The 27,029-nt window shown below is 39.5% G+C and overlaps 1 protein-coding gene across 1 annotated transcript in view; it reads left to right on the top strand.

Annotated features, from left to right (window-relative positions):
- Window positions 1-27,029, top strand: part of TENM1 (teneurin transmembrane protein 1) — a 309,396-nt gene that overhangs the window by 197,540 nt on the left and 84,827 nt on the right. Inside the window, exons 12-13 of the mRNA XM_069015347.1 lie at window positions 15,646-15,831; window positions 19,192-19,338. Coding sequence (XP_068871448.1) covers window positions 15,646-15,831; window positions 19,192-19,338 — 333 coding nt within the window. The remainder of the gene's footprint in view (window positions 1-15,645; window positions 15,832-19,191; window positions 19,339-27,029) is intronic.

The raw sequence follows: 27,029 nt of genomic DNA, 5'->3' as shown, positions 1-27,029 counted from the left end.
CAGCTGTTATAATTCCAGTTGCAAGGATCCCAAGACTGCAGTCATTATTCAAGTAATACAGTTGATTCTTCCATTCCTGCTGGCCTGGGCAGACGTTGCTTGCTGCCTTTACCTCTGGTGTAGTTCATGTTGAAATACATAGAGGTCCAACATCATCTTCTACAGGAACTTTATTTCTTTGGTTGTTTTAATTGCTGTCCCTTGAACAGTCATCTGTCCTGCTTTCTGCAGTATTCTTTGGACTGTGCAAGGAATGAGGGGAATTATGTCCATTTTGCCTGAAGGGAGACACAGGCATCAGGGTCAAACTAAGCTGATCTCAGGCAGAGATCCACAGACAGCTCTGGGAAGAGCTGTCTTTCACCATTTTGATTCTCAAAGTGTTTCCAAGACAAAAAGAAACAGCACCAGCACTGCTACAGTTCTGCATTGTCCAAGACGTTCCCAACAGTCACACCAACCATACAGTAAACAGGTCATCTTCCAGCACTGAAGTGGCTTTAGCTCATGCTAAAAAAAGAAAATGTGATTTCATCTCTCTAATAATTAGCCTGTGAAAAAACCAAATGCTTCTCCAACACAAAGCACTGAAAATTAAAAATCCATGATAATGCTCACAATACAAATGTGCATCTTCTGTTTTGGAATTAATTCATTGCTATCTTGTTTATCACTTTAATTTTAGTTTTTTCCTAGTTTGGTCTTCCTTTGGCAAGTCACACAAAAGTGCTCAAAGACATTTAGCCATTACCAATTTAGCCATTTGACAGTGGATGTGCCCAAGAGAAATGCACAAGAGATTGAGTTTTCAGTTTCTCGTTTCGTCTTCCCCTGCCTCTACGAGATGTGGAGAACAGAAATTTCAAGTTCCAAGTGAGACTGATTATATAATACATTTTGTGAAAACCACCTGTACTGACAAAGGTCATCCTTGGAGTATTTCAGTCTCAGCATCTTTACACCATGCTGAACCCTGTTATGATAGTATGTGAAGATCCATTATCAGTCAGACCTTCACCATACATATCAGCTGACCTGTGCAGTAGGGCTGTGATTTACCAATACATGACACAGTCAGTAGGATGGAAGACTGATATTACATTATTTTAATGTCATCAGGACTTCAGTATAGTCGACTTTCTACTTAGTGTCTATGGATCTTTGTTGCTTTATTTATAGGCTGTCACCCAAAATGCCTTGATGTTAATGAGTCATCTCCCTCTGAGGCATCTAGGCAGTGCTTTTCAGAAAGAAAAAATCTTAACTCGTCAGTACTGACTGCTCCTGTCAGGTAGAAGGGAAGGTCTGGCTAATGGAAGGTGCAGCATCAACAAACTGAACAAAAAAGCTCATCTTCTATTCTCAGATTGACACCTTTAACATGGAGCCCTGAGATTAAGGGAGAGAAATATCAAGAGAAAATGGATGACAGAGTTGTGCAGGGGGGCAGAGCCTTGCATAAATTAGTGTAACTGCAGTGATACCACCAGAGCAGTCCCAGTGTGCTTCAGGTGAGAATCCAGCCCTGAGTCACTAATTAATTGTAGCACTGTGCCTAAAATATTGTAGACTGAGAAATCTGTGACAGAGCTGATGCTTCTGACATCCTGTCCTGCATTCATTTCTTTAGACTCTATTCAGCCAAAGTAGGCCAGTTTCTGTCCCCTTACTCCAGGACATTTGTCATAATTCCACTGAATCCATTTATATCACTGAAGCAACCTAATTATGATTGGGAAAAGATACTGGCAGTTCTTAGTCACAAAAACATTCATCCTAGAATGATTATATGGAGATGGTATATATTTAGCATATCTATTTTTGGTTAAGCTCTCCTAGCAAGATTGGTGGTAATTTTACAAAGGGTAAAAATGGATCAGCAGCCTCTTCCTTCGATATCTTGTGAAGCAAAAAACCTCTTTAAAACTAAAGTGCTTTGAAAAATGCAAAATGTTGTAATTGTTGTAAATTGATATGTGCAGAGTGGAGTAATTTAAAAATCATTAGAAGTCTGCATTTTTTACAGTAAAGTGCTTCAAAAAGAAATGAAGGCATAATACAGGATATTAATATAGTTCAAGACATCTCAAATAGGTTTCAAAATTAAACATCAAAAACTGCAACTTGAAAAAATAATTAGGTGAACCCATTTCGTCGTAATCAGAAACTCTTCAGGTTTAGGGAATTGCAGTGTATGGGTGTCAGTCACTCTCATTCACCAAGGACAAGGATATTCACTACAAAGAGCTTGCAGTAGTGAAAATAGCCTTGAAATTTCCTCAGTATGTGATGTAATTTCATGCATTTTCTACAGACTGCTCAGTTCCACGTTGGTGCTTCTACTCTGCTCCCTATTTTAGACAAATCTCAAGAACTTTTTAATTATACTAGAAACATCCTTCACTGTTTTGTTCTTAAGAAACTATGGACTTGCTTAATTTCATCTAACTGTCCTCTTTCTCTAATTTGTGAGGAGCTTTGCCTATTACTGCTCTGCTAATTAAAAGGATGATTGAAGTTCCCCTGCTGTATGTTGTCTGACATTGTAGAAAGACTCTTCCCTACTACTGTATATTTCATCAAGAAGAAAAAAACGACCCATGACTAGTTTGATTTGTATCTCTTGCAGAGTTGCACGAGTTTGCAAAAATACATCTGGTGAGCAAGGTCTCTATTAAAAACATACTAGTTAAAGGTTGGAACACTTAATATGTTTTGCTGCAGAATTTAAAACATGAGAAATTTAAGGCAGTGAAGAAGCTCTCCAATAAAAATTAATTATCCTACATGTTTAAATCCATCTACAGGGAACCAAAAATACCTGATGTAGTAATTATTGATTTAAGAAATAGGGTAAGTCAAGGGTATGAGATATACAATGAGGAAACATGGGGTGTTTTTCGACTGATTGCTGCTTATTTTGCAGATATGCCAAAAATAATGGCCCTTTCCTTTCCTTTTTCTTCCTGAAAATTAAGATTCTTAATCTATTGCTGTCTGCACCTCATTCAGCAATTATTGGAAATATTCCTCATTCCAATGTAAATGCAATTTAGTTAAGTCAGCTTTTGTAAATCCTGGTCTAATCCACAGCAAGGTATTACTTTTTTTAACAGGATGGAATCCACAGACCCAGTTTTGGATGCTTCAATCTCAACAACTCTTGGCTTACCCAGGAGCAAGATACCCAAATTGCTCTGGTGATGGCAATATGGTTCTGTTTATCCTCCATTCTGGGAAGCTGATGGAGCCTTTCCTCTCTGTCTGCATGGCATCGTGCCTCTACAGGGAGTCCATCCTGTCCAGGAATGTCCCCCTCACTGTGCTTTGTGCTAGGCCAGCCCCAGGAGAGTGATGCTCCTTAGGATCCTTGGGCAACACCCATGTAAAGTCCTGCAGATTGCAAAATTAGAGCTCTTAACGTAAAGCTGCTGTCATTATCCAGTAGCAAAACCTGGCGAGTAAGTGGGATTTTAGTAGCAACTCAGGTGCCAAAGTGGTTCAAGGACCTTTGAATTAGGTAAGCTAAGCAAAGGGTTTAAGGGTCTAAATTTGTGGCTGCATCCCTCTTTTGCATCTCAACCTCATGGCCTACACAGGAGTCAATCTACTGAACAGTGATTAAGAACCATACTAAGACAACTGACAGGATATGGGATGGAAAGGTCTTTCATGAGCATTCTGTGTTCAAGAAAATGTCAAGATGGAAATTCTGACTATGGAAGGCTTGTACTCCACAAGAACCCTTTGTAAAAGAGGACTCTGAAGTAGAGAAGCTGTGAGAATGTTCTGCTGGTGGATGCTGCAGTGGAGGGGGAAAAGCAGCCTAGATGAACAACAGAACAGGAATGACATAGAAAATCTTCCACTTTTAATTTGCTAAGACAAATCCAAAGATGTAATTCTCACAAATTATCCATACCACCATCTTTTAAAGGAGGGTTCTTATGTTAGAGTGAGCTTCTGTTTTCTCACAGCTGGAAAAGCACAAATGGGAATTGGTAGAGCAAGGGTACAAAAGAGCCCTAGAACTACTAGAGGTTTTGTCCTTCAGTGAATTTCAGAACATCTGTTGTGCAAAATGTGCTGCACCAGTCCCTAAAAAGCAGATATTTATAATGTTTTTTGTTGTCATGGTAAGTGTTGTACAAAAATAGCTATCATTTCAACATATTTATGCAGCAGAGTCTGTGAATTTTAACTTCCTCTGAAAATAGGCAATTGCTATTGGTAAAAGTCAAACCCATGAGAACTTCGCACTATACTGCATTTCTAAGGCTTTTGGTTGTGTATATTGTTGCAAGGGTAATATATGTAGACACATAAGGATTTCCCAGTCTCTACCTTCCATAAGGACATTGGCTTAAAAGTTTTCGTGAGTAATACGTTTCAAATAAATTTATAATAATTATCCAAGAATATTTTAATGGCAATGGAGCAAAAACTCCTTGTTTGTTGTAGCTACAGTGTACATTCAGGTATGTCACTCTTCAGTCCAGGAAGCCTTGGCTATTTTATAAACAGATTGTTAAAATAGTGTCTATCACCTTGGGATCCAAAATCATTTTCTGACAGAGTACAGAGAGCTGATTGTTCACATGGCATATGATTGTTCATCTCCTGCTCTGGTCCCCCATATGCTGTATTCAAAAATGCCCTGAAGAAGGGTGGCCAGCCTGGTGGTGCCTCTGCCATCTTTGAGGAGCTGGTACCAGGCTCCGCAGAAAAAATGCAAGTCATGAGCTGCATCTTTGGTTTGGCAGCAGCCAGACAGAGCAGCAGCTGCCAGATGCATGCTGCTATTTCTGTTTGTGCTGCTGACACAGAGGAAGTTATGGTTTATTTACTGGGAGCTGCTTTGTGTCTCTGCACTCACCTGCACAGGCTCAGCTGTGAGCACAGGGACGTTTGCTCCTGTGGATGCACACGGTGTTCGTAGGCAGATGCTGAGCGCTGTGGAACTTGTGCTGATTGAGGCCTCTCTCCCTGGTTTTGTGCAAGAGCTTGTTGTGCCTCACTGCTGAGTTTGTCCAAGGAGCTGTTTATTTGTGCTAAAATGGGAGGAAGCAAGGCCAGCTTCTTCATCTTCTTTTGCTTTTGGCTGTGAACCCGAGATGTTACTTAGAAGCTGGTAATGACTTTTGATTTCTCACAGTAGTTTTTCCTGTAATACAGATTGATTGTTGGGAACACAGAGACCAAAGCTTTATTTTAGTTGATTCACTGTTTAATTGAATTATAGAATGACCTGGGTTTAAAAGCACCCTTCAATTTCTCTGCTGTGGACAGGGACACCTTCCACTAGACCACGTTGCTCAGAGCCCCATCCAGCCTGGCCTTGAACTTCCAGGGATGAGGCATCCAAAGCTTCTCTGAGCAACCTATGTCTGTGACTCACCACCCTCAGAGTTAAGAATTTCTTCCTAATACCTAATCTAAACCCACCCCCTTTCAGTTTAAAGCCACTTCCCTGTGTCCTATCACTACATGCCCATGTCCACTGTTTCTCTCCCTCTTCCTTGCAGGCTCGCTTTAGGTACTAGGAGGCCACAATTAGGTCACCCTGAAGCTTCTCTTCTCCAGGCTTAACAGATTTCCATCTGTCCATGTAGACTGGCTCTTCAGGGGAAAAAAAAGATAAAAATAGAAGTACATTCTTTTAAAAGCATTCACTCCCAGTGTGTAGATGTACCTTCTGCAAATCATTATCCCCTTTCCTTCCGAGTGCCAGCTCTGTGTCTGATTTGGGCAACAATGGCATTTCTGTCACCTGTGGGCTGCCACTGCTTTTACACAGATGAATCCGAATATATGTTCCTGTAATACATTGAGAAGTAGTGCCAATGCCCTCCTTTTCAGCATTTTGAGCTCTTTTAAAATAGGATAAATAAAATATATCTTCATTACTGAAGTCAGAAAGTACATCTAACATTCAGGGCACAGACCAACACAATTTTTATGAGTGTACCCGTATCCAAAGGTCATCCTGTAAGCCAGTGAATTAAAGATGATGCCTACTTGCTGCAAATAATGCTTAAATAAATCATTACTTCTTTACTGGGTATTACTAATCAAATTTAGTAATTAAATAATTGTGAAAAGCTTTATATTCTGAGCAGAGCCCGAGTCACTGTTAACAACAGTTGTTCTGTGTACCACAGAAGATTTAGTGCTTATATAAAGACATACCCTGATCCCCTCCGACAATCTGGTGAAGTTTTGCTGAAAATAGGTGTCTCAAAATCTTTATTTTCTTTTGATTGTGTATTAGTTCAGGCTGTACCTGTGAGACAGCTTTATTGAATGTACCTACTGAGCCATCTCGTTGTCTATTTCCTTTTTCCCCACAAAGCCATGGTTGTTCTCCATGTTTCTTATCGTTATCACAGGCCTCATGCCTTCCCCGATTCTTGTGGTCTGTCACTTGCTCAACAGGTTTCCCATTTTTCCTGCACAACTGGCTTTTCAGCCTGAGGAACTGTGAATTGCATTTTCCCCTCTGTGAGTCAGGACAAAGGCATTGCTTTCATCTCACTCATTACGGCTCATGACAGATCGTTCTGGACTGTTTTCATACCAGTCTCCTGATCAAACAAAATATCGAGCAAGGTAGACTTTGCACAGCACTTCTTTTTGTGGTTCTCGAGGTTTTGTGGAGGATTTCAGATCTTGTTAGTCAGAGTATAAGTCTTGAGTGATGACTGACATCTCACTGCTCTGCTACAAGTACAACTTGAAATGAAACGGTGAAGGCAAATTATAAAACAAGACCAAATTTGACAAGGAAACTCCACATTTACTTGGGCAATGGTATTTAAAAAATGTCCTGGTCAGATTTCTGTGTGGTTCCCCTCGCCCTTGTGTCAGTCTAATCTTCCTTGCTGTTAGCTTACACTTCTGCTTGTTTATTTTAAACGTTCCCCACACTGGCCTTGTCCAACCTGCCAACCTGTATCACCTCTAGAAAGAGAGAGGTTCTCTTGTGTGGCAAGCCCAGCATAATTGTATTCTCCTTTACACCAGTGCTATGGCTGGGTAAACAGTGATGTTCCCAGTAGTAAATGAGGAATCCTTTTCAGTGGTATCAATTTTCAGTGCTTTGGCTGCCTGAAATGAAATATCTGTTAGTATGTTTACCATTACCAGTCCTGCTTCTTCAGGCTGTATTGATTAAATTTTTGTACTGTAAAAATACCATTTTGAACCACAGCGAAATCAATATAGAGTGAGGTTTTATATATATATATATATAAATTGGATTTGGATCAGGAAGAAAACCTTCATCAGATGAAAAATAAAGCTGGGTGAAAAAAGTGTGATAAAAGATCTCAGAAGGGGAAAAAGTTGCTCTGTCATTTCCCCAGCCTCTGTTGTATTTGCCCTCTAGACCTTTCTGTCTGTCCACTGATTACTTTCCTACACAAATAAATTTTCCAGCAAATTGAGGCTTCCAGTTTAGAAAAGATATTTGTACATAGGTGCAGCATTATCAGAAACTACCTTACAGGGCTTTTTTAAATGCAATTGCATTCATATATTTTGTGATACACAGTAGTGCTAATGGCAACCTTCCTACTGAAGGCCAGAAGAGTTATTTATAGAGTACCTAATGCATCAAGAATAGGTTCAATGAGATGATGGTAGGATTATTCCCAAAAAGCTATTAAAACCACCACTGTATGGATAGTGAAACATTCTGAGTAACAAACAGTGAGGATACAGCATTTTAGTTCCAGTGGGTTTATTTTAGTATATGTTGTGGCCAGTGGTAAGAAGGTAAGAAAGGTAGTCAGGTATCTGCGAGGCAAGACATCAGAAAGGTTTTCTACATAGAGCTTACAGTAGGAAAGTTTAAAATGAAGTAATGTTTGGGGAATGAAGAAGTTTTGGGGAAGTTTTGCCTTTGGTAGATATAGTTGATTGTTGTGCAATAACTGTGTCTGAATTATCCCAAATAATAGTCAAATGTGTGAAGTTTAGATCCCCCCCATTTATTTTCTGCAGTTACTGACTATTCAGTAGTTCTTTTCTGCAACTCTTGTCTCTCTGAGGAAGACACAATCTCCTGAAGTGCCTTTTTGCCCCCAGGTGGAACATCATCTCAGATAATGCTGGGCAAAACATGAAGAGTGCCTGGACCAGTCCTTTAGTCAGTTATTTCAGCTGTGCTGGTTTTTAAATGCTAGTGAGACCATACAAAAGCTTATTTTCTGGAATCACTAATTCATTTCATAGCAAAACCCATAGATCTACTGAAGAGAAAATACAGACAGGTTATCAGTCATGTAATCATGAGGGAAAGGGGGTACTTAATACGAATTTAAGTATTAGAATACATCAAGAAGACACATAAAAAGAATGGTATTTAGAGGGGCTAAGGCATGTCCACGTTTGTGTAATGCATGGAAAACTGTAAATAGTTGGAATATGTTATGAACCTCTCTAACATCATTCAGTGTTACAGTGGGGATTCTGTAACCTGATGTATCAAACAAGGAGGCCGTGGAAAAGAAATACATATGGGCTGATTCTTGGTAGATGTTTTAGAGATGTTTATTTCCCCAGCCCCATGGCCAGGGCTCTGCTGAGGAGCTCTCACAGTCTGGACCGAGGGTCCTTGTCCTGTGCAGGGGAACACAAAGCAACCAGTGGGGAACGAGGCTGACCAGGGGCAGGAAACCTTGTGCCCCCGCCCCAGGGCCCCTGTCCCAGGGCTACATGGCAGGGGGAGGGACCTCGACAATTCAGAGCCAGAAATGAGGGCAGATGCAATTTAGAGAAGGACTTGTTATCTCCTTAATATTTTTTTCCAAATAATTCTTCTTTGGCTTAACATAGCTTTATGTGTGTGCTACAGTCTTGCTTCGTGACAGTATCAGAAAGGATAAATATCAATAGCTGAATAAATTTAAGCATTCTAGTCTGATAACAGACTGTAATAGAAAAGTATTTCAGACAAATGTTTCAATTCAGGTGAGATGAATCTCACTCTTTGAGTCTTTTGTTGGGATGGGCCACCACATCCCACTTTGGGCAAGGAAAAAATCTTTGGAAATGACTGTGAAAATTATTTTAGAGATATATATGAGAATAAATTCAATGTAATAGTTTTGCAGAAAGAGTTGCTTTGAATTCATTCACCCAACTATAACACGTTGTTGTGGTATTGTGAGGTGACCTTTAATATATTTCAGTGTCAGATATTAGCATGCAATGCATGAAGAGAAGGATAAGGAGTGTTGCAGCAAGAGGAATTTAGATTGCAAGAATATTTGTTTGTGAAGACAGTCTCATAGTGGTATGAATTGCCTGTCATAGTATAGTCCTGTCATAGGTTCTCTGTTGCTGGGAGCTTTTAGGGGAAGCCAGGTATGATTTAATTTGAAACAATAATAGATGATCCTGTGAAGTCCTTTGTACCTCTATTCTCTATAAATTTATGTTAAAATAGATCAGTCATTGGGTGATGATCTATCATAGTGATTTATTTCTGATTGTACTAAATTTCACATTAAGTTCTGTGGCAAGTTCCCATCACATGTTCCTTGGTGGTGTGGAGGATAAGGAAGAGATGGGCAATGCACCACTGCTGCCTCTCCACACAGGAACCTGATTTCAGTTTTCCAAAGGGAACATGTTCACAAAACCTGGCAGCTGACAGAGAAGGACGTCAGCATTGATGTTTTGAAGACATTTGCAAATCCCTTTGACTTTCATCTCAAGCTTGAAGAGCAGGTGCCACTGAGCACTGGTATAACCCACGTAGCATTGCTGTGTTGTCCCTAAAAAAGCTGTCCCTTGCTTGATCACAGATCACAGAATGGTTTGGGTTAGAAGAGATCTTAAAGATCATCCAATTCCAACTCCCCTGCCATGGGCAGGGGCATCTTCCACAAGGCCAGGATGCTCCAAGCCCCATCCCACCTGGCCTTGAACACTTCCAGGGGCAGTTTATTGGCATGGCTGTGGTTGGCTAAGAATGTAAAAAATTATACACCTAACTAACTGCTGTGACACTGTTGGAAAAGCCAAGATCAGATACGGTTAACATCCAGATTGCCAAAGAAGTTTATGTAAGTTGGGAAAATAAGATAAGCTGTACCATAAAAATAACATCTCTTCTAGTACAGATATGTAAAACTTGATGTCTGCATGAAACCTCTGCAGTGCACTCCTAGGTAACCTTCTTTAAGGGGAACAAATTTTCATTAGGTTTTACAAAAAAAAAAAAAAAGCTCAAGTGCTTTTGAAACTCCTAAAACTTTACATTTTTGAACTTTTTTGTGGTATAAAAAATTGTATTAATAAATTCAGTTGCTGAAAATGAATGCTAGAACAGAGTTGTCTCCAGGACACAGCAGGAAGGTAATTTTAAGAGCTCAGGAACATTGTTGAAATTATCATGCAAACTTATTAAATGCAATGTATATTTAAATTGAAAAAAACACTCTTTATTAGGTCTAGATAGGTGATTTTTTTGCTGCCTCTAGCAGTTAATCCTATTGGGTGGAAGTCTGGGTAGATTAATTTCTAATCTTTATGGAAAGACACTTATTAAAAAATTGATAGCAAAATTATTAATACTGAAAGTTTAGACTATCTGTAGAACAAGACACTACTGAACAAAAGTACAGTGAGTGTTTCATAGTATTTGGCCACTTTTGTTTACATATAGTTTTGTATTCTTAGCATGATTTTCTAGGAGTTATTTCTGACATATATTGAATTAACACTAAAATCTTCCCTTATCATTATAAATTATAAAATATTTAGCTTTAATTTCCCTTTTCATAACACATAAGTAGGAACTTATTATAAAACACATTTGAAAGAACTCATTGTTGACTTAGGTAATTAAAATGAACAGTGTGGAGTGAATTTTTAATGCTTTTTAGATTAGCTCAGGAATGATCAACTATTTGTCTCTTTCTCAAAAATATGTACAAATAGTGGTTCACAGCTCACATTTGCCTTTTTCCAAGAAATTAATGAGCATTCAGAATTAAGGACATGTCAGTAAAAATTCTAGACTGAGTTGAACCTTTTTAAAGTCTCTTCTTCATTAATTGGTGTAAGTCTAAGGACTCTGAATTTTAGATTTGATGCAAACTGTATTGATGGAAGTCTGAAGGAAGCTGCTGAGGGGTCGGCTGAGGCCAGCTCCCAGCACTCTGCCAGCACGATGCTCGCAGTGACTCTGCACAGCTGGGCTTGTTTCAAAAACAAAATTAACTTTCCAGACATACATTTAGATAACCTTGTTTGGATTTCGAAGTGTACAGGTACAAAAATTGATGCAGGGCCATGAATTACTGTGAATTTGGGTGATTCAGTTGGTTTCCTGGGAACCATGAAAATTTACATGTCCTGAGGAGTGGGTCTCTCAGCCACAGACCAGCCTGCAACCCAGCATGAGGTCTGCCTTAGAGCTCAGGCAGGCAGGTGAATATCCCACTAAACTATGACAAAGAGGAATGGGAAAAAAGAGATGGGTTTATGTAAGTGTACAAGCCTAAACACCAACATGGTCAAGGAACTTAAGGAATTGTGAGCATGGCACTGTACATCGTAAGAATGAATGGCAGTTAATGGAACAGCACAAGTAAAGGCTTGTAATGTAATATCCCTGAGTCAACTAATCCAAACTGTACCTCGTGTCACCTGCCTCCCTTGTTACCTTACAGAAGTCACCTCTTTGCTCTTGTCCTTTGCAGTCAGTGATGGCACAGCTTGTGGCTCCTCAGCAGGACGGTCTCTTCCAGGCTGGGATTTGCATCTCCTCCCTTGTCCTGCCTATATTGCTGCTTTGGTCTCTCTTTGGGCTGATTTAGCTCAGCTAGCTGTCAGATATTAACCCAGGAAAAGAAACTGAGTAATTTTCTGACAGTTCCATGATCTGAATCATCTCACCATTTCCACATGCTAAGCACTAGGCAGGAATCACAGAGCCAGGAGATGGATGGAGGAGGAGTGGAATAGCTATTTCAATCAGAGAAGACATTTTTGGCTGTTTCAACTGCTGCACTGACCCAGAGCTCAAAGCCCTTCCCCACTGCTGTCTCTGCTGCATTTTGTGGTGCTATGTCCTGTAGGACCAACTGCTTTGGAAGGAGGATGATCTCCCAGTGAGCTGAACAGTTGCATCATGTCTGACTTGCTGTCAAACTTCACTTCTGTCTGAATTGCTGCCACATCAGCTTTATTAGAAGCTATTTACCTATTTAAAGTTACTGTAGAATTTCCCATTGCAGTTGGTCCCTGAGCACTCACTGGAGTATCTCATTTTGTCCAGTCTGCAGCAGAAGCCCTCGATACAAACGCAAATGCTAATGTGGCTCCCCACTACACAGAGGTTTCTGGGCTTGTTTATCTGCAGGAGGAGTTAAGAAATAGTTTTGCATTTAAAAACAGGACAACCTGAACTGATAATCCTTTTTTTGATCTTAGTTGTTTGAATTAGCTGTGGATTAAAGCTGCATGTTCTACCATAGCATTAATAGGATGACGTTAGGCTTGATTTCCCTTGCTTTGCATGAGAAGTCTGTGGAGAATCTTGGATTTGCATGGCAGAAGAATACATTATCATGGTAAACAGCATTTCTGAAGCCTTACAAAATCACCAAAAAGAATGTAAGTCTCAGGGTTGCCTCAGTGATGATAAAGTGTGAGTTGGCTGAACTGCAGGTCAACTAGGGTAGCTGAGGAAAGTGTCTGGTCCAAACTAAGAAAGCTCATTTCATTACATCTGGTGCAAACAAAATTGGGTTTGGTTTTCATTAAAGAACATTTAGACTCAATATTTTGGGGAAAAACATCATTATTAGAAGGAAAGGCAAGAGCTAGCTAAGTTCATTTCAAGCATGATCTTATGTAGGGAAAATAGAACAAAAAAAGAAGCCTTATGTGTGAAAATTATATGGACCGACCTAGGATAAGATAGGTAATCTAGTATCTACACTTCATTAAAAATTAGGATCTTAAGTTGTGTTTAAGTATTTTATTCCGTGTGTTGGGAAAACAGTGGAAAACTTTCTAACATTTTAAGGTCTGTTTAATTTTGTGGTTTTAAAATGGGAACATGTGCAAGATCTAGCCATGTCCCTGTGGTAGGAATGTGCCTACATTGCCTTCAGCTCCATGCTGTTATTTCTTTTGTTTGTTTGGAAGATGAGTTTGTCATGATTAGATTCTGCAGGGTAGACAGACGGGGGAGGCAGCCATGCATGCCATGTGTGGGAATGTGTTCAAGGTTTTCCACAGCTGGTTCTTCAGTCTGTTTACAGAGAGAGAAGTGGTAGGAGCTGCTAGAGCTGCTGACAGGGTCAGAAGCTCTATGTATTGCTTTGTTTCCCCACTTCAGCCAGTGCCACTTCTGTATTCCAATGCCTGTAGTCTTCCCTGAAGTTTTGGAATCAGTTGAACTAAGCCAGTACCACAACTGCAAAGATCTGTGTAGTAGAATGTCAATCCAGAGGGTCAAAAAGACCATCAGTTCCACTTAGCTCAGTATATTGTAAACTACACAATATTTCTTAATATCCTCTTAACAATCTTTGCCACTTGAAGTAAAATATCAAAAGCAATAACTATAATGAGCTAGAGGGAGATCAGAGGTGATCAAACGCATCCCTCTAGCAGCCTAAATTCTTAAAGTAGCAGGTAATTTGTTAGATTTAATTCTCAGGGGTAGGCCAATGCCCCAAGCTGGAAAGATAGGTTCAGATAATACCAGTGATCCTCTGCCAGTCTGCTTGGGGGTGATTCTTTTGTGATCTGGTGGGATCAGTTTACTTCCTGATCATAGGAGCAAGTGTTTGGACAGCTTCAGTACCAATGGAGTAAGAAAACAAGTTCTCCTGCAGTCCTCCAAGCAATCTCCCAGGTTTCCAACGAACAAGCAAGTAACAAAAGAAAAGAGCCAAGACAAATTATGCAGCAAGGGGGAAGAAATCCTTTCCAGTACCTACAGGCAGGCAGTCCAAGGCATGAAGCTGATTAATACATGATCAGGAGGCAGCAATCAAGGCTTTCTAAGGTATAATGCCCCAGACTCAGCACAGTTTTTCATTTGAATATTAACAGAGCAGTCTCTATTCTTGTCTTACATATTCTTTTTCAGGAATATTGTAGAATTATATCATCAGATAATTATTTATATCTTGTTCTCCAGTATAACACAACTCCCTGTCCAAACAGTAAATTTAATTATTTTTTATGTAGCTGATTTTGACTTCCTAAGGACAGTACTTTGCAGTTGCTTTTACTGAATTTTGTGTGATGTTCTTTACCACGCCTTCTGCTTCTGAATTTGAGTTTGACAATGCTCTTGCTGTTTGTCACTCACCCATCCTTTTGATTGTGCTCTGTGCTGTCACCCTGGTGATTACCAAAAACAAGGGCTAAGCTCTCACTTAAGACAGAGCCCAGCATGTCTTTGATGTCACTGTGCTGTTCCAGTTCTGTGATGCTTTTTTCTTTGTGTTAAATGATTGGAAGATAAGATTTCAATTTAAACTTTAAAAACTTTTCTTGGTATGTAAGTGACAGCATTTGTCACTACAAATACTTTTAAGGGTGTTTATATACAATTGTTCCAAGATCTAAATTATCATTGTTTAAAATCTGTCAAGGCAAAATTCTTGCCACAACTAAATATGTAGCACTGACATTTGAAATCAGAGCAGACATGAGTGTTTGGCTTATACTTAAGTGCTATCAGCTGCTTTCTGAGAGGAAGGAGGAGGAGACATTTCTGTAGCAGGTTAATTGCAGGATAACAAGCAAATTCTGTCTCTTTACAATAATTATTCTAAATAAATTCAAACTACATGGAACCTTTCTATAATGAAAGCATTCTTTTCACAGAACAACTTTAGTATACATGGAAGTAGAATTGCAATTGGCATATGGTGATGTATTGAAACTATTCAGGACTTTCATACCACTTCATGATCAGGGCTGTTCTACAGTGCCCAGGGAGAGAAATTCTTCCAAGGGCAATGGATTACTTGAAACAGCTTTTGTGGTTTCTTAGCAGTTGACTCATGAAGGTCAAGAAGGAAAAAAAAGTCTGAATCCTTGAAAGCCATTTTAGAACTAGGGGGATCTGAATGGCCCGTAGGTCATGTAATGTTTATACTGCTGTCAGAGTGAGGTGCTTGCCTCGTCTCTTACTCCCTGTTACCTTTCTGGTGTCTCTCTGTGCTGCAAGTGAAGGCCATTTTGTTGTCACTACATTTGAATATCTAAAAGATTGGTTTGCTTATATGTATTTTATATGCCACTCTATCCTTTAATTCAGCTCACAATATTTGAGTTTGTAAGAGATTTTAGAATTGAGTCTCAGAAGAAATCAGTCAAAAGATACAGACATTTCATGTCGTTGTTTGTCTGGTTTAGACCTATTACTCCACCCTCTGCAAAGCCATCATTTGCAGCCCCACCCCAAACAAATAAATGACCTGACCAATAGCTGCTAAAGAAGGAGGCGGCCAGATTTTAAAAGGTTTGTACTGAGTGATAAAATCCCATATTTGATCCAACTGATGAGTGATAGTCATACAGAAGTGAGTTAGTCTTGATGCAAAGTCTATTTGCAGTATGGAAGTGCTGTTCCACATGGTGTACTTTTGTTTTCATGTGCAGAGCTGTGTACCCTGGACTGTGGCAGCCACGGTGTGTGCTCCAGAGGGATATGCCAGTGTGAAGAGGGCTGGGTGGGGCCCACCTGTGAAGAACGGACCTGCCATTCCCACTGTGCTGAGCACGGGCAGTGCAAGGACGGGAAGTGTGAGTGCAGCCCCGGATGGGAAGGGGACCACTGCACCATTGGTAAGGGGGTTTTGTACCTCAAGAAATGAAATACATAAAATCTTACACTAGTCCTACACAGATCTGCCACAGCTATCATTCTGATTGAAATCTGTTTGGAAAAACAGAGACTCGGAATCCAGACAGGTATAAAAAAGGTGCCCCTGCACCCTGTTTGTCCCACAGAATAGCAACTTGGCACAACTTTCTGTATAGAGGAAATAACATACATTAATTAATTAAAAAAAAAAAACACACAAAAAGGAGCGATATCTCAGTCCTAACATATCTTTGGGATGTGTTCATATGTGAACTTTGAAGTCGGGAAAGAAAAAAGTGTTTAAAAAATAGAAGGCGTTTGGGGGAAAAGCTGTTATTTAGCTTACATAATTCTTGCATTAAGTCTCTTGCCTTTACATATTTTACTTATTGTTAATGGTATTTTTTTAGAGCTGACTTTTAACAATATTCTTAATAAGGTAAAGCTGTCAGATCTTTTTAGAATCATTAGTCTACTATACAAATGTAATAGTTATATTTTTAATGCAATTCAACTTTTTTTTTTTTTTTGCAAAGTCCAAGAGTGTTTCTCCCTAAAATGTCCCAAAGTGATAGCTAATTTTCAAAGATGAGCAGTGTAAGGTCTCACATTTGTTTCTTGAAAGAAAATCTAGAATGTGTCGTCTTTCTCTTGAGCGTTTTAAAATGATTCGTTCCCTGGCTCTAGAATTTACTAAATCAGATTTGCTAAATCAAGAATTAGGTTTGTGATGGAGAAACAGCCTAATTTTCTGAAGGTTGTTTAGAGCAAATCCAGAGAAGGACCAAAATACTTAAATAGATAAATAGACCTGCCGTTCACATTGTAGGCAGTGCCAGGTGTGGCCCCTGCACACTTGTCATCAAATGGAGAACGATCACAAATACAATGTTCTGGTCACAGCAGCAGGAATAGATCTGCCTGCAGGAAGAGGGAGACATTTTATATCTAGCCCACAGGTGTCAAGCCATAAGCAAATGTATTTTCATTTGGTACAGAAGTTTGATCCATCTCAGTTTTGTTCTTTTTTTTTTTTAAGCTCACTACTTAGATGCTGTCCAAGGTAAGTTTTTCATAACAGCTTTCCAAAAAAAGTAATGAAAATATACAAAAGTATTGGGAATTGAGTGTTTTCTGTTACCCATTTTGTTTGAGCTTCTGGACTGCTAAGTTCCCAGAATAGATGGCACATTCGTTTATGGAGATATATATAGATATATATGCACACATGGAGACAGATTTACAGCAGAAAATGCAGGTTTTAATAAGTAATGTGCTCAACTCATTTGCAAAGTTGTAGCAATGTAAGCATATTTTACAGGGCCATCTGATGTGCTGTGTTAGGCAAATCCATTCTTTGCTCTTGTTTACCATCCAAAGTAGTGCCAGAGCTGAGGACTTGCTAAAAAGCTTGTGTTGATACTGTCTCCCATGAGAACAAAAAATAATTGTTTTTGTCATTTATGCTTGAAGTAAGTTTCTTCTGATAGAGAAGTACTCTTGTTTTCTAGAGCTGTCTGTGCCAGATGTGATCTAGTTCTCTTCAAATCATTTGATACAAGAGTTAAATTTGATGTTGCTTTGTGTCTGGTGCTGTTCATTTGATTCCCGTGCCTTGCCACAGGTCCTGCTCATTCGTGTCAGTGCGAGAACCTTCCCCCAGTGTGACAGCAATCCCTCTGCCTGGGCCGTACTGAGCAGAGCAGTGATGCACAGCCCCTTCCAGAAATGCTGCTCACAGAAATACCAAACCAACCATTAGTTCAGAAAGACCTGAGTGCTTATTTTCTGTTTCTTGTTTTATTTCTTTGGAATTAGATAATAATAAAAGCATTTAGGCATTCATTTTATTGCATTTATAGACTTAGAGGATAACCACACACAGTAGCAAAATATAATCATGTACAAGAAATTAATTAACTCAGCAGGACAGTGATTGAAAGTGGAAAAACATCCACATTACCCAAAAGAGCTCTCACATCCTGCCCTTTCCCCCAACTCCCTGAAAAAGGCTTTTAGAGTATATTTGGTGTTTGCCAAGTTCATGTTGTTTCGGAGTAGCATCTTCCATTACTCTGTGTGAGAAAATGGTGCCACCCATCTCCAGTTTTTCTGAGCAAGAGGGTCAGACTCTCTGATCCCTCTGTTTGCAGATGTGATTATAAACTGCCAAGGGTGAGAAGGAGGGAGGTCACGTGTCTCATGTAAAGTTCCCAGGAAATGTGCTGCATGTGGGGCTGTGAATCACAGTCTGACAGACCAGACTCTCTGACTGGCTCCTCCAAAGTCCATTTGGAATATCTTGGGGCTGTCTTGAGTCTTCTTCCTTCCTCAAAAAAACCCTCTCTCTGATAACACCTATGTGTTGATGATCAGTATCAGGAGCAAGGGCTTTCAGACCCTGTATGTCCATGCTGGCAAAAAGAAAAGAGCCATTTTAGGAGTGATGCCACTCACTCTGTCAAACGTATTGCCAATTGCCATTGCTTTATCCATTGTCCTTTGGCTGCATGTGTGACATGGTGAGGATCTGACAAATGTCTGAGCTGGCACTGCACTATGCAAGCAGATGGACAAGAGTGTACACATCCAAGAGACCATTCCTCTCTCTTGCAGGCAAGAAATCTAGACGTGAATTTCCAAAGTACTGTTGATTCAGAGTTGCAGGTTTAAAATCAAGAGGATGCTACAGTCCTTGGTCCAGTTTTGATCTAGAATCAGTGCCACCAAAGGGCATGTGTTTGTCCTGTTGGAATCAGCTATAACAGGAGAAAGTGGAACAGGAAGGCAGTGCTCCCTCAGTTGTCTTCTGTGGAAAGAGTTGTGTTGTGACATAAATCAAATTGGCTTTTTCTCAGTCAGATGAGTATTTATGAACAGAATAAAAAGGTCACTTTCACTCCCTGCAATGTGTAGGATTATGTCCACAGCTGCTAGTTTGTCATTTAGACAATATTTTCCATGTGTATATTTGATATAAATCTTGATTATGTGTATGATACTGTTAGTGAACTACAGTTTATTTTTCAGTAGAGAAAGAGATGGACATGACTTTAGAACTTTATAGCATGACTTTACTCACTTTTTTCCTGTGCACAAAATATTAAACACTAAAAAAATCCTCATTCTTCACTGAGAAACTACTTTTGGGGAAGCAAAGGGAAGGACCAAGTTGGGGAGTTTTCCATATTCGTCCAGAAATGTAAGTGGCTTGCAAGCTATCATCATTTGAAGGCAGCAGGTATAATGCTGGAAGTAGGAATGTTAATGAATAATTGCAACTATAAAATAAGAGAAAATATCCATTCATGAAGGCTTTTTTTTTACACTTTCTATTTTAGATGGTTGCCCAGGTCTCTGTTATGGAAATGGGAGGTGCACTCTTGATCAGAATGGGTGGCACTGTGTTTGTCAAGTGGGCTGGAGTGGCTCGGGATGTAACGTTGTCATGGAAATGGTGTGTGCAGATAACCTGGACAATGATGGAGGTATGATACATAATTCATGTGTCTCTGTTTATCTGTCACATCCTTGATTGCCATTTAAATCCATAGTTTTGGTGTATGCTTTCCTTTTTATCACAAAATGTCAGTATTTGTCTGTTTGCTCAAGACAGTTGTTCCACTGACTTCATCTGTAGCAGCACAGTGTGGGAGCAGACCCTTGTGCTGGATGCTACTGAAGGCAGAAAGCATCTGTGGCCATATCTACCATCCCAGTACTTGGTTTTTTTCTCATGAAAAGCAAAACAAAACAAAAGTGTAATAAGTAATTTCCTCTATCTCCTTTCCACTCTTCCTCATAATTCTGTCAGTCTTTTAGAAAAAACAGCTAAGAGATATCCAAATGAAAAAAACCTCTCTGCCTGTCAAAATGCATCCAGTTAGTCTTCTATTATTATTATTATTTTAATATATTTGCAAGCATAAAGTACACATTTACAGTTGCTTTTTTAACATAAGTCTTTCGCTTAATATTTCTACTGAGACACACCACAGTTCTTGCATTTATCTGGACCTAATTTTGAAGGACTGTTTAGGAAACTAGTGTAGAAAGTAGGCAGAAGAGATTTTGGAAAGTACCATAAACTGAGCCCTGTACTGAAATAATCATTTCCTCCTCCTCTGTGGTCTTGATTTCATTCTGAGGTTGTGTAAGTTTTAGGTTTGCTGGGGAAAAACATAGTTATTTCATAAGCTGGTCTCTGCTTCCTTTCCAGTACTCTAATACTCTAGTTGGAGCTTTTTTTTTAAGAAAAAACATCCAGACTATTTCAAACTTGCCAGTGGGAGAGAAGCCACAATATTCCTCACTGGTTGCTCTCAGAGTTAATTATTTTTCCTATCTGTTTTAGGAATACTCATTTACTGAACAGTCAAGGACTATTGCTTTTCCCTCCTCCACCTACTAAAAGCCTTTACCATGTGCTTGTCCCATTCTCAGAGCTGTGCAGCTTTCTCATTCAGAGAGTGGATTCAAGGCCAGGTTGGAATGAGGCTTTGAGAAACCTGGTCTAGTGGAAGGCATCCCTCCCCACAGCAGGGGTTTGGAACAAGGTGATCTTTAAGGTCCCTTCCAACCCAAATGGTTCTATGATTTTATGGTCAGCCCCAAGCACAGTTAAATACTTTTCCTTAGATTGTACACTGAGGTGTATTGAAATACACATTATCTTATTGTGTCACACCTAAAGACCATGTCAGTGTCCTGGGTGAGATCTTATACTCGGCTGTAGGGACAAGCCTTACTATGAAGATTGTCTGTTTTTTTCTAGGTCATTGATAAATTAAGCTTGATATAGATCCAAGAACTGAGCTCACTGTGGGACCTCAATGGAAACATTCTGACTCAGTGATGATTCCTCATTTACAGATATATTTTGAGACCTTCTGATTTTGTATCCTGTGGGCTCTAAGACCCTGCTGTCCTTTGGCAAAGATTTCCTCATTTCTGAACCCTATTCAAAATCGCCTTATTCCTCTCATATCCTTCCTTTTCCACCTTATTTCCAAGAGGTCCAACAACCATGTCTCTGCCCACTGTCTGTGCTCTCCTACACTAGTGTGTGTCCCTGTCACACAAGGTCCCACAGCTGGCATCCCTGCCCCCCTGTGCTCTCCCATCTGTCGGTGCCCTCCCCTGCTGTCCGAGCCACTGACTCACCCGCCCGCACTCTTAAATCTGCCCACTCAAACCCTGTTTAGCCTGTAATGTATGGAAAGCATTTTCTGATGCACTCTATGAACTGGCTCTGTATAAACTGCCCTGTATTGTGATTTTGGGTGCTTTATATTCTGCAATAACAGAGAGTTATTGGAAGAGCTGGCAGTTTTAACTCTAAATCTCTTTGAATTTGTCAGTTTAAGGCAGACACTTAACATCCTTTCACTGCAGGTTTTAAAAGCAATTTTCTTTTTCCTTCTTAATGGCAGCATAACATGGACTAGGACAGCTCTGTTGACATTAAAATTAGAGATAAGTGCAGAGAGAAATATTTAATTAATCTGACTACTACACATGGGCTAAATGTAATTAAGTTTTCTTCACAATCAATTTTGTATAAGAAAAGAAAATTATATCTACATATTATAACCACTTCTCTTTATGTGTGTATATATATATATATATATATATATATATGAAGTTCGTAGGACCTGATTTGGCATAAGTATAAATTAGAAAAATTCCCCTAAAGTCACTGGAGTGATACCAGTGTAAGATGAATATGAAATCAAAAGCTGTGTGTTTCAGTGTTTGTATACCAACACAACAGGAAAATCAGGAATTGGGAAGGAGGTGTGACATTACCTCTTAAGTCCTGTTTGCTGGGAGGTTGAGCCTTAGACTGTGAGAATATTATGGTGACATAGCAAGAGGTTCATCAGGATGGAAGTTATTAGCATTTTCACCTGTAGCTGAGGTGAGTTAAGAGTTTGCACTCATCTGAGTTAAAGAAACACAGCTGACAGGTGGTAACTTCCTAAGCTCTTAGGATGTGATCATATTCAGTCAGTGACACATAGCCCAAGAGATAATTTAGTGCCCTTGTATAGGCCAAATCATGGCATTCTCACCTAGCAAAGGTCTTAATCAATCCAGTTGTGTTTAAATCAAACATTTATATCTCAGTCCTATTGTGCTTCAAGTTCTTGAGCAGGAGGTCACCACCAAAGAACAAAGCTGTAGTAAAGTTGAGCAACTATAATTTCAAACAAAGTCTAATTTTAGAACTTAGACAAAGAGATAATTTTGTTTTGTTTTCAGTTATTTTTTCAGTTAATTTGTCACATGGTACTTTCAGGGATGGAAAAACTGAGATTTTTTGACATTTAAAACTACATTCAGAGACACGGTAGAAAAAAAGCAGGTTAATCCCAACCATAAGGATTCAGTAATGTCATTTGATTGGCATGAGAAAGTGTTAGTGTTGATGTTTAGCCTTTATTAAGAGCGCAAAAGCTTTGGGAGGGGGAAAGTCTTGAATTCATATTTTAAGGACTGATATAATCGTATAAAGAAAAGCCATAAGCATATTCCCAGGTATCCTGGTCCTGCAGCCACTGAAGCACCAAGATCCCTTCAGTGCAGTTTCTCCTGGTGGTAAGATAAAACACGTGTGGACTATTCTCCTGGGCAGGGAAAGTACAATTTCTTTTAGAGCCCCGTTAGGATTCGCTGCACTTGTTCCCTGACTGTACCATAACTGCCTTTCCCATTCCAGCTCATAACTCTCTGTTAGCTTTTTCCTGCTTGCAGACTTAAGGGCATGTTTACCTGTTCAAATATCACTACAAATATCAATGGAAAGGTCTTAGCATTATAACAGATGCACGATGGCATGGTTTGCACTTGCTCTCATGGAGTGCTTCTGCAGTCTGTTAGCAGTGTGATGTCCATTAAAAAATGCCAAGGAGTCAAGCAGGTGGCCTTTGCAGTGGGGCCTTTCGCTCACTGTGGCTTCCCTCAGCATAATTCCCCATTCTGTATTCTCCTTCTTTCACTGTCAAGACTCTCATGATTTCAGTTTATAAGATGGCCGTTCAGCTCATCTGAGCAGGGTATTTCCTCTTGTCCTGCCACTAATTTGGACTCTTTGGAAGCTCCAGTAACTCCAGATCTCTGGAAAGCTCTGCTGAGCTCTTTGCAGACAAAGTGCCTGTGTCCTGGGGCAGGAGGCAGAACACACTGCTGAGGTGGGGGAACACACAGGGCACTCATGCATCACACCCCACTCAGTTGCAGCCAAGCTACAATTTGCCTGGTTTTTGGACATATATTTACCCAGCTGCTGCACAAACAGGTCTTTGTCTCAAGCTGAAAGTCGCAGCCTGTCATTCCCATTAGTTTGTTTGATTCAGATCTTTCTTTTAAATTTGCCTGCATCTCCTTTTATCGTTTTGCTTTCATGAATCAATCTTGCCTGTTTGTTTTTAAGGAAAATACTGTTTACTACAAGCTTTGAATTCTTTTCCAAATATGCCTTCAGTCACTTCAGACAGTTATTGTAGCTTTCTCCAAGCTTTTCCAAACACAAGGAAATATATGACTCAGCATAGCCTTGGGTTGATAACCAGTGCTGCTAAAATATTGATGTATTTCTGGCCCGTCCATTGGCATTTTAATAAGCTATCCATCACAGAGTTATTGAGTCCATATATAAGTAATATGCTATTATTACCCAATAAAAATAATACTGATGGGAATGGTTTTCATTGTTGCTGAGCAGCGAGGACTCCCTAGGGATACTTACAGTTTCTGAAAACCCTGATATATTTGTATTGTCCCGAGTGTGGAAGGCCAAACACTACTGGTACTTATTGGATAAAACACTCACAGACTTTCCATAGGTACACTGATGGGTTTCCTTATATAAACACCAGCATTCCTGCTTAACAGCCTCACTGTCTGCTGCATGCTATGTATTATGGGTAAAATTTGGGCACTTTGAATTAATGCATATGAATAAGCATTAGAGACTCTTGACAGTTGCTGCTGCTGCTGCTTAGTCTCTTCTGAAGTTACTCTTTGATTCCGTTTGCTTAGATTCCTGGCAACACTAATTAGACTGAACTGAGCCTGTGGTGAATAAAGTCAGCACAGGCAATATTTAAGGAGAAACTTAAATCCCGTATTTTACTTTCTGTGAAAATGTTCTGGACATAGATCTCAGCCCTCCATCTCTGGCTTGCACTCACTGGGATCAGTATAGATGGAACAGGAGTGCACTGACATACACACGGCCCTCTGGGTTGCTCTGCAGCAGTGAAAATGAAAGTCATTGGTACTTACAGAATTATAGAATATCCTGAGTTGAACAGGACCCACAAAAATCATCAAAGTGCAACTCCTGACCCTGCATAGGACAGCCCCAAAAATTACACCGTGTATCTGAGAGTGTTACCTAAACACTTCTTGAACTCTGTCAGATTTTGTGCTATGCCAGCTTTCCAGGAGAGCCTGTTTCAGTGCCCAGCCACCTTCTGGGTGAAGAATCTTTTCCTAATATCCAACCTAAACCTCCCCTTACACAGCTTCATGGTGTTCCCCCAAGTCCTGTCACTGGTCACCAGAGAGGAGAGATCAGTCAGCGCCTGTCCCTCTGCAGATGTTGAAGACCACGATGAGGTCTTCCCTCAGTCTCCTCCAGGCTGAACAAGCCAAGTGACCTCAGATGTTCCTCTGAGGGCTTCCCCTCTAGGCCTTTCACCTTCATAGCTCTGCTTTGGACATTTACCAATAGCTTTATATCTTTCTTATATCATGGTGCCCAAAACTAAGTACAACATATTGCTTAGAGATTTGATTTTCATGTCCCTGAGCAAGTACATCATTAGGGTGTGTTTTTAAGTGTGTCTGCATACATGTTCATGCACCATATAAGCACCTACACCACTTGTAGTATTCTGGGTTTGACATCCGTAAGACTTCAAACCTCTTAGTTTACATTAACCAGGTAGTTAACTTCAGTACTATCTTCTGCATGGGTGACAAAAGCATGAAAAGGTGAGAGCTTTGCTCATTTAATGAACTTTTAAGCAGAAGAATAGCAATTTTAAGTTTTATTGCTAACTAGTTACATTTTCCTCACCAGAACTTAATGATAGTGGATGGTTTATTAAAATAACTTAACATCAGAAACATGGGACGTAGAGTCTGATTGAATTTTTCTTTTTCTTAGCCAGTTAATAAAGTGTCTCAGTGGTTTAATAGAAAAGAAGCTGCTGTGCAAGTTGTTGCATGCTTCACTGGTGAGGTGGGGAAGCCACCAGTGCTGGTGTGAACCACTTTGTTCTTTGTCCCCTTACCAGTGTCCCCATGCAGTGCCTCTTTACTGTCCTTGAGTGCTCCTGAAATTGTATCTAGACAATTTGTACTAATTGTGAACACAGATCCATTTTCAGCAACATGAGTTATTGTGATATTCCCATGTTTGTGGTCATGAATTTCAAGTACTTCAGGGGTGGATGAGAAGAATAGAGATGCTGAGATTTGGAAAGTAGGTGACAGAGCTGTTTGTATCAGGCACAAAATATATGACTTGTTCCATGTTCTTGCAATTAGCTTAGGGCTGAAAAAATGCCTTTTTCATTTCCAACTTTTATTTTATTTTATTTCATTTTATTTTAATGAGAACTTAATGCAAGTGTTATGCAGCACATGGAAAGCTCAAATACATAGTATATGAAGTGCACTCACTGTGCAGCATTTTCCCAGACATAGAAAGTAGACATATATTGCTGGAAAGTAACCAGTGGAGAGGTGGGTCCATAGCCATAGTTCCATTGCCAATTTTCTGGCTGCTGAAGGTGATCATGCCTGTAGAAGAGAGATTGCTGCCCAGTGTGTACATTAGGAAATGTGCTGTACCAAGCACAACATGAGCCTTCTATGACTGCAGCAGAAGCATAGCTGAGGAATTAATTTCACAACACTTGTGACATCCCTTCCATCATATGGAATAAGGAGTATATATATAAATGTATAAGCAAGAAAATATATTTTGTTTGATGGAAAACTTCATGTGATTCCATTGACACACACTCCTGACACAATAAATATTAATATCATTCCTTACAGAAGGCTTCCTGAAAAAATCTATTCCCCAGCAAAGGAATAGGAAAATCTTGTCCTAGTTCTGTGATCTATTGCAATGCAGATAGGAGTGGTGCGACTGAAAACAGAGCAACTTGTTTTGGCATGCTCTGCCTTCCCTTTGAGGTTGTTTAAATTATTGAAGAATACTATGAAGTGCTTTCTATCCTGAAGTCAATCTTTGTGAATTCTGTTTTAGCAGTAATATTAAACATATTTTAATTTTCTAATTCACTTACAAAGCAAAATACCCCAGTTCATCATTATCCTTGCATACAAAAGAAGGAGGATGGGAAGCCATAATCTCAGACTCATCAAAATGTAAATCACTTTATTATGTAATCTGTAGTGTACTGTGAATCTGCCTGGCTGTCTTTCATATAAAATAAATTTTAAAATGCTGGTAACAAACCAAAACCATTTACACATCTGTAATACATTTTAGTCTGCACTTTGGGGTAATTGACAGTAAAAACTTCAGTGTACAGGATCCCCTGCTGTATGAATTACAGTGTTTGCTGTTTGTAGTAGTTTGTTCATGCTCCTGACTGTTGTCTCCTGAGATTTAAAAGAAACCCTGCTGATTTGCTAACACGGTGAGCTTTTTAATAGTTGGTTCCTGATATGAAAATTTAAATAAAATTGTGGCCATTGGTTGAGAACTGACCAATGCATTTGTAGCATTTTCAAGTGAATGAATTTGACTATATAGTTTATAAACAAGATTTATTTGGTATTTTTTCTGGGTTATTCTCCTGGATTCAAAATCTCATTTCAAATAGGATTGGCTTGTTGAAAATGTTATCCTCATATGCACTTACTAATATGATTTGCATTACCACAACCTGTCTCCATAGGTAGCTTGTGATTCTGTACCAGTTTGGTTTACCTGGTCCATTTTGATGGATATCATGCTCAATTATAGGAGTTTTCTTTGGAGGTTTTAGATTTGGATTTTCTTCCCTTTTTTTCTTCAAAAATGTTTAATTTAAAACCAAAGTCTTGAATAAGCCTACAGTGGAAGAAAGGTTTTATTTTAGCTTAAGAGTTCCCTGTTTGCCCCAAAATAAGTGTTTTATTATTTTAC

The sequence above is a fragment of the Aphelocoma coerulescens genome, chromosome 4A (assembly GCF_041296385.1).
Source record: "Aphelocoma coerulescens isolate FSJ_1873_10779 chromosome 4A, UR_Acoe_1.0, whole genome shotgun sequence".
NCBI classification, from domain to species: Eukaryota; Metazoa; Chordata; class Aves; order Passeriformes; family Corvidae; genus Aphelocoma; species Aphelocoma coerulescens.
Note: the sequence above shows the minus strand (reverse complement) of the source record. Positions and strands in the feature narration are given on the sequence as shown.